Genomic DNA, 8,744 nt, shown 5'->3' with positions numbered 1-8,744 from the left:
TCTCCCCTCAAGTACAGGATATATCTTGTGTGGTTTGCGTTCTACGTCAGTGTATGGGGGTGGGATGGCTGAGCTGGGAGCCTCGACATTTTTTGTTCTTCTATCTTTCATATCCCAACCATCACAATCTGGATTATATTTCCACCCCTCTTCTTTCGCTCTATTTGAGACCTTAATTAAGCATTGAACCTGACGCATCCATTGCTTCTCTAACACCTCTCCTTGTCTGTCCCTTTTTATTTCACTCCATACATCCAGGTCTAAGCCCGCTGCTCCTTTCACCTTAAATTTACGAAGGACATCCTTTAAGTCCTGTGCTTCGGTTTTCCCATAAATGTTCTTAATTATCTGTGGCACCGTATAGTGCGCCACAATTCCCTGATGGGGTTTTGTGTTCCTCTGGCCCATTCTAACAGTCCTGCCTAGGTAGCGTGTGGGACACTTAGTGTACAATATAAAACACTTAGCTAAGTTACACTAGTTCCTCATTGCCTTCCTCCTAGGGTGCTAGAATACTAAAAACCTCTCCGGAATGAGATTTCTGAAATCGAATTACTTTATATGCTAGCCCAACTAACAAATAATTACTTTATATGCTAGCCCAATAACAAACCAGAATGCGGCTACAACATATACAAAAATGCGGCTACAACATATACAAGCATTCCTTTAAGTGGCCAGGTATCCGACTAGATCTCCGGACTTTATGGAGACCTTATTTCCTCCCCGTATCTGGGATCCCTCTCATGCACTCTTATCCCTGCTTTATGGAGCAGACAGGGCTTATACTCTCAACCCGTCTATGGTTTATGAGTTAGATGTGAGGTTAAGCATAAGCGTCAGACCCCCAAAGTCCTCTTGCGAGGTAAGGGCGCATTCCGTTGCTTAGTTCAGCAATCCCCTTCTAACTCATACCATCCTTGACAAGGCTCATTCACTTTCTCAACAAGACAGACAAGACAGACAACAAATAAACAAATAATCCCAGCAATATAAACCAAAATATGCAGTAATTCTAGACTCACCACTACAGAGGCTGGTGTTTTAAAACCAGGAGAACCGTAACTGACAGAACGGATAGGCACAAATCAGGGGAGCACAGAATATAAGAATATAAGAAAAATAAAGCCAGGTTTTTGATCTGTGGTTCCCGGAATGCCTGTCCTTTCGTTCCGTCAGCGTAGCTCAGCCACCTCTTGTAGCAACTTGGTGAGTCCCTGTTCTTCGGGCGCCAAAATGTTAGGGGCAACTCTTAAATAAGTTGCTTTAAGTTTATATTGCTTTGTCAAATTATTGCTTCTATAAGAATAATGACACAGAGTCAGATTAGTCTGTGTCACAGTCCGGAGCAAGAGAGAACTGCACCCTTTTACTTCTTTCAAAGGCCTTTTATAGGCAGCTCTACAAGCAGTAATCTTATCGGCATTACCAAATGAGGTTAAGGTACAAAGAGTTTCTTATCAGCGAACATGTAATGATTATTCAGCAGTTCCAAATTCCATCTAGATACAGATTGATACGTACACAGAAGAGAAAAAGCACAAACAATTTAAATAGAACAATTGATACGTACACAGGTAAGAAAGGAGCACAAACAATTTCAATAGAACAATTGATACGTACACAATTTAAGTGGAACTCTAAGTCATTATTTCAACCCTATCAGCCATTACTAGTAAAAATTTTTTTTTTAAAATAAATAAAAATATCGCCATAGTCTGTAGACGCAATAACTTTTGCGCAAAACAATCAATAGATGCTTTTTGGGATTTGTTTTTTTTTTACCAAAAATATGTAGCAGAATACATAATGGCCTAAAATGATGAAGAAATTAGATTTTTTTACATTTTTTTATTGGATATGTTTTACAGCAGAAAGTAAAAATGTTAATATTTTTTTAAATTGTTGCTCTTTTTTTGTTTATAGCGCAAAGAATAAAAACCACAAAGGTGATCAAATACCACTAAAAGAAAACTTTATTCGTGGGAAAAAAAAAGCACGTCAGGTTTTTTGGGGGGTATAACGTTGCACGACCACGCAATTGTTAAAGTAACGCAGTGCCATATCGCAAACAATGGCCTGGTCATCAAGGGGGGTGAATTAGCGGGAGGGCAAGTGGTTAATCTCCTGGAGGGTGGGGGATGGGAGGACATGTGTTGGATTTTGTGGCAGCTTCTATCAGTCTAATCCTTGAGAGGTCATATCTGTTCCCGGTCACAGATAAAGCAGCATTTCCCTCATTATAATATAGAATACAATGGATGTCATGTGACTTCTAGTACATGACTGACTGCCCCAACCCCCCACCCCCCCAGAGACCATCCGAGCTACCCCTCACAGCTGTCAAGTCAGGTGTTTTCACCTCCAGGCCCACTCCTGTGATTGGCTGGTAAAATTGGCCACTCATCTCACAGCTGTTACTTCAGGTCTTCCAGCTTCTCTCCTGTAATTGGCTGAGAGAGTTTCTCAGTCACCTCATAGCTGTTACCTGTTCTTGCCTCCCAAATACTATCCTGTGATTGGCTGAAAGGAGTCTGACATTTATTTCACAGTTGTCCCCTCAGGTGTTCTTGTCCCTTAGTTCCTCTCCTGTGATTGGCTGAGGAAACCTGTCACTCACCTCACATTGGTCACAACTCCCAGCTACTCTCCTGTAATTGGCTGAGGGAGCTTTTCACTCACCTCACATCATTTTCCTCAAGTATTCCTGCCTCCCACATTCTCTCCTATGATTGGCTGAGGAGACCTGTCATTCATCTCACAGCTGTCCCTGCTTCCAAGCTCCTCTCCTATGGTTGGCTGAGGAGACTGGTCACTCCCTTTAGAGCTGTCCCACCTTCCATCTGCTTTGCTGTAATTGGCTGAGAGAGCTTGTCACTCACCTCACAACAGTTTCCTCAGGTGTTTCCACCTCACATCTACTCTCCTGTCACCCTCTAATATTTATAACCTCAAATGTTCCACCTCTCAACTGCACTGTGGTAATTGGCTGAGGTGGCCTGTCACTCACCTCACAGTTCCCACCTCTCAGCCCCTCTCCTGTGATTGGCTGAATAGTCTTTTCACTCACCTCACAGTTCCCAGCTGTCCCTTCAGGTGTTCCCGCCTCTCAGCCTCTCTCCTGTGATTGGCTGAGCAGTCCTGTCACTCACCTCACAGTTCGCAGCTGTCCCTTCAGGTGTCCCTGCCTCTCAGCTCCTCTCCTGTGATTGGCTGAACCCTCCTATCTTTCACCCCACAGTTCTCTGCAGTTCCCTCATGCGTTCCCGCCTCTCAGCTCCTCTCCTGTGATTGGCTGAGCAGTCCTGTCACTCACCTCCCAGTTCTCTGAGGTTCCCTCATGTGTTCCTGCATCCCAGCTCCCCTCCTGTGATTGGCTGAGCTGTCCTGTCACTCCCCTCACAGCAGTTCCCGCCTCTCAGCTCCTATCCTGTGATTGGCTAAGTCCTCCTGTCACTCACCTCCCAGTTCACTGATGTTCCCTCATGTGTTCCTTCCTCTCAGCCCCTCTCCTGTGATTGGCTGAGCAGTCCTGTCACTCACCTCCCAGTTCTCTGATGTTCCCTCATGTGTTACTTCCTCTCAGCTCCTCGCCTGTGATTGGCTGAGCCATCCTGTCACTCACCTCACAGCTCACAGCAGTTCCCTCATGTGTTCCCGCCTCTCAGCTCCTCTCCTGTGATTGGCTGAGCCATCCTGTCACTCAGGCAGACCTTCTCTGTACAGAAATGTCCTCTTTGTGGTCAGGCCTCTTACAGGCTGAGGGGAGGAAAATGGCCGCCGTGGGGTGTGAAGTACATTCTGAGATCTCCGTGTGTATTAAATGATCTAAACGAGATGGAGCTGCAGAAATGTAGCCAGGTGGGCTAGAATTTTTTTGTGACTGTTGGAGAAGAAATACAGATTTGTGAAACTTTGCTATCATTTAATTTCGTAAAAGTTGGCTGCTGGGTGTTGTAATATGTCGGCCGGTTTATGTAGGATATTATATTATTATATATGTGTACACATACAGTACAATATTGACCAGGCCACAATTCAGTTAATAATGGTTGAGTTGCCAACTCAATTTTAACATATCAAAGGGACAGCTGATGACCCTTTGATGTGTTGATCTCATGCGGGTCTACCTAGGTATGTGAGGTATGGCCTGTTAATCTAATTGAACATTTCAAAGGGTACATTGTTTACATACTTAACCACTTAAGGACCGGGCCTCTTTCTGAGATTTGTTAAAAACATTTTTTTTTGCTAGAAAATTACTTAGAACCCTCAAACATTGTACGTTTTTTTCTAACACCCTGGAGAATAAAATGGCGGTCGCTGCAATACTTTCTGTCACACAGGTCTTGCAAGCGCACTTTTTTTTGAAAAAAGTACACTTTTTTGAATAAAAAAAAATAAGACAACAGTAAAGTTAGCCCAATTTTTTTTTTTTATATTGTGAAAGATAATGTTACGGCAAGTAAACTGATACCCAACATGTCACGCTTCAAAATTGCACCCGTTCGTGGGATGGCAACAAACTTTTACCCTTAAAAATCTCCATAGGCGACGTTTAAAAAATTCTACAGGTTACCAGTTTTCAGTTACAGAGGAGTTCTAGGGCTACAATTATTGCTTTCCCTTTACCAATCGCGGCGATATCTCACATGTGTGGTTTAAACACCGTTTTCATATGCGGGCGCTGCTCACGTATGCGTTCGCTTCTGCACGCAAGCTCGGTGGGATGGGTCACGTTTAAAATTCTTTTTTTTTCTTATTTATTTTACCTTTTATTTTTACACTGTTCTTTTAAAAAAAAAATATTTCACTTTTATTCCTATTACAAGGAATGTAAACATCCCTTGTAATAGAAAAATAAAGCATGACAGGACCTCTTAAATATGAGATCTGGGGTCAAAAAGACCTCACATCTCATATTTACACTAAAATGCAATAAAAAAAAAAAAATTGTCATTTGAAAAAAAAAAAAGAAAAAAAGATGGCCCTTTAAGAGCTATGGGCAGAAGTGACGTTTTGACGTTGCTTCCACCCAGCAATGATATGGAGACGGGTGGGGGCCATCTTTCCCTCATTCGTCTCCATACCCAGGACGGAGTAACATCCGATCGCCTCCGCCGCTACCAACGGCCCCGGTAAGCGGCGGAGGGCGGAGGCCCTCTCCCGCCGCCGATAAAAGTGATCTTGCAGTGAATCCGCCGCAGAGACCACTATTATCAGAAACCAGACCGCCGGCCGAAGAAGAAGCTATTATGGCAGCTAGCTGCTGCCATAACAAAAATATCCCTCTTCAAAGTTAGGACCTATATCGGCGTGCGGCGGTCCGGAAGTGGTTAAGGATGATAAAGGACCATAGAAGAAGTTTTTTTTGATGGTAATTACAAGTAGTCTTTTCACTTTGATTACCATTAAGATCAAAGAGTATTTTGGGTTGACATAGCAGAACCCCCCCCCAGTGTACTAGTATTTCAGGTGGACGATTCAAGCTGGCAGTCAGTCTTTTCATTCTCCATGGAGGTGACAGAAGGAACTGGGTTCTCTGAAGGTGTCTGAATGCTGCACAAATAGCCTGTCACCTATTTTATATTCACTCTGTTGGATTTTGTCATCTGTTGCAAGTATCTTATGGACTTTGTTCTGTCTGAAATTTCAATAAATGCATCTCTTCTGGAAGAATCCGGTTGCTGCTGGAAATTACTCACATTATACTAATAATGACTAAATAATTAATTATCTACCCACTACTACTTCACTACACCGGGCCTTTAAATTTAGTTCCCATCTAACGTGGACTCGCTTTACACACACACATCTACACATTCCTCCCAGCCAATGCAACATGAACCATAAAACTGCTCAAGATGTCTACAAAATAAATACATACATTTTAATACAAAAAATCCATATAAAAACACCACAATAATTAATATTATGTTATTGTTAAAGTTGATCTTCATTCAGAAAAACTGTGCTGTTACACTTGTATGACAATATAATACAATACATAGTCATGGTTATGTTCATAATACTGTGAATTGAGTATTTATATAGTTTATTTTCTTTAGTCATTGTTTATTGGTCTCAATATAATTTGGTTAATATACTGCCATCTTGTGGTTATTTTGGTTATTGCACCATCCTTTTCTGTGTTCCCTCCCACTTATGATGTATTTCCTCTTCCTTCACAATTTGTCTTTATTGAGACAAACAGCCATCTTTATCCCAGGGCCACATGTTAATCTGCTCGCCCCGGGGAACTTATTACCATGTCTTGACCTGCAAATACCGTCTTTTCAATCGACTGCTATATCCTGTTGTCTGCTGTAACCTGCGACATTCAATAAAGGTCTTTGTGGATGAGAAATGGCATTTGGTGAGTTCAACTATCTGATGAAGACTGTCCACAGGGATGGTATCTGCTTATATGGCCAGGCATAGAGGTCTCAGCAAGGGATAGGTCACAAATACAACGGTTGGAGTCATAATAAAAACATTACAAAAAAGTGCCCTTACTGTTTATAATCCTGTAAAGCTCTGTCTTACCCTGCTCTGCACATGCTCTGTTGTCCTGTATTCTTGGCACTGTGCAAATAATCAATGAACCACTAGAGGCCAGTCAGCTGACAGTCTCAAGATTTACTGCTGCTGAGGGGCAGAAAATAGTAGAAATGAAAAGACTGTGCAGAAGGAAAAAAAGATTAGAGAATAGAAAAAAAGCAGGAGAGGTGACAGGACTCTAATGCCAGGGAGACACAAACGTTTTCATCTTACAAGGGTAGCGTCTTGACGTATCTGCCTGATTCTTCTTTGGTAGCAATATGAACATCAGCACTGTAAAACTTCAGTCAGCCTTCTTCTCTAGCTGAGCCAAGACAGAAAATCAAGGCTGGAAATGCACACATTGTAATTACAGAAATAGGCATATAGTTTTTGAGACTAAGGAAAGGGGAGAGTTCTCAATAAGGACTGCTCTGGTCTTCGACAAAATGGCGGCCTACAGCAAGAAGAAACAGGAGCAATGCTGGAGGCAACAAATTTTGAACTCTCCAATCTTAGTAAATCCCCCCTATGTGTTCTTGCAGCTTAATTCATTTATTCACAGAAGCTGTGCCTTTATGGTCTGACTTTCCACCAGTAAACACATAGACCTGGGTGTTGCCAGCATAGCAACAATAACAAAGGTTGGGTCTCATTCTATTTCTGGATTTTTGTGGTTACATCTGTGCTCCCCCAATTGCGATATTGCAGTCCATAATTTTATGCAGCATATCCTTAGCCAGACTTTTTTTATCCTCATTTATGTGCTCTCAGGGGAGCTGCTCATGTCATGTACAGCCACTAATTATTATACAGGCTTTATATAGCACCAACAGTTTGCACAACGCTTTACAAATCAGTGCACTATTAGTGCCCATCAGTGCCGCCTATCAATGCTCATCAGTGCCACCTATCAGTGCCCATGAGTGCTGCATATTAGTGCCGCCTCATCAGTGCCACCTCATTAGTGCCCATAAGTGCCGCCTCATCAGTGCCACCTCATCAATGCCCACCAGTTCAGCCTACCAGTGCCCATCAGTGCCGCCTCATCAGTGCTCATCAGTGAAGGCGAAAAATTACTTGGGCGGGACCCAGCAGCTATCAAACACAAGCCAATGATTGGGCTGCTTAAGCTTATTATATGTTAACCTTCAGTCCTGGCCGGAGTTCTTTTAGCTTTTTTAGTTCACTTATTGTTTCTTGTGACGCAGGGTTCCTTATCCTAGAAGAGAGGATATAAACAGTCATTAGATCTAAATAGAACGCTCACGCACTATTTCCCAGCATCCTTCAGGATGCCCATTACACCAACTTACCACCTTCTTGTATGACTTTAAAGCAGGACTAAACTGCTAAAGGCATTGGCTTCTCCATCCCTATTCTGTGTCATCATATTTAAAATGAGGGCACTTGCACATATGCGCAGCTTGTGTCTGCCAGGTATCTAGGGCAGGGGTCTTCTAACTACGACCCTCCAGTTGTTCAAGAACTACAATTCCCATAATGCCTAGTCATGTCTGTGAATGTCAGAGTTTTACAATACCTCATGGGATGTGTAATTCCGCAACAGCTGGAGGGCCGTAGTTTGAGGATTCCTGATCTAGGGCCTAGCAAAGGCCAGCAGTGCATATGCCAGTGGTGGAACTACTAGACTCACCAAGGTTGCACTTACAACTGGACCCTGGCATTCCACCACTGTGGGAGGCCCCAAGACAGCAGGAATGGGGCCCGCTGTGGAACGAAATTGGATAGCAGACCCCAACAGCGGAAGGGTTAAAGCCCAACTTCAGGAATTTTTCAAAAATCTAACCTTGCTGTGGGGCCCCCACACTGTGAGAGGTAACTGGCTGTTATGTCTAGGGGTTATTGCACAACCTGTAGCAGTTAGCTTGTGCCTCCATTCCAGCCATCTACTGCACTCTTTTTTGCCTGAAGCTTTTGTCTGTGGGTGTAGTCTTGGCATCATTATGTACAATACAGGGACAATGACCCTGAATTTTAGGCTAAGGAGGCTAAGGAGGCTGGAGTGCAACCGGATATGGTTGCAGCTTACAGAGCAGGCAGTGGGAAACTGGCCGCAGTGCTAGAGGGACCCTGCTGGAACGAACAAGAAGATAAGTAATTACATTGCAATATAATATCCTCTCTCTTACTGTAAATAGGAAAAAGTGGGGAGAGTCAAAAGCTGGACTTTCATAGTGCCA

The 8,744-nt window shown here is 43.1% G+C and overlaps 1 protein-coding gene across 4 annotated transcripts in view; it reads right to left on the bottom strand.

Annotated features, from left to right (window-relative positions):
* Window positions 1-1,326: 1,326 nt before the first annotated feature.
* Window positions 1,327-8,744, bottom strand: part of LOC141116965 (NACHT, LRR and PYD domains-containing protein 12-like) — a 92,787-nt gene continuing 85,369 nt past the window's right edge. For all 4 annotated transcript variants that reach the window (XM_073609498.1, XM_073609496.1, XM_073609497.1 and 1 more), the window contains one exon: window positions 1,327-7,762. In XM_073609498.1, the coding sequence (XP_073465599.1) occupies window positions 7,678-7,762 (85 nt within the window). In that variant the 3' untranslated portion in view covers window positions 1,327-7,677. The remainder of the gene's footprint in view (window positions 7,763-8,744) is intronic.

This window comes from Aquarana catesbeiana, linkage group LG13 (assembly GCF_042186555.1).
Source record: "Aquarana catesbeiana isolate 2022-GZ linkage group LG13, ASM4218655v1, whole genome shotgun sequence".
NCBI lineage: Eukaryota > Metazoa > Chordata > Amphibia > Anura > Ranidae > Aquarana > Aquarana catesbeiana.
This window is presented reverse-complemented; position numbering and strand designations above follow the sequence as displayed.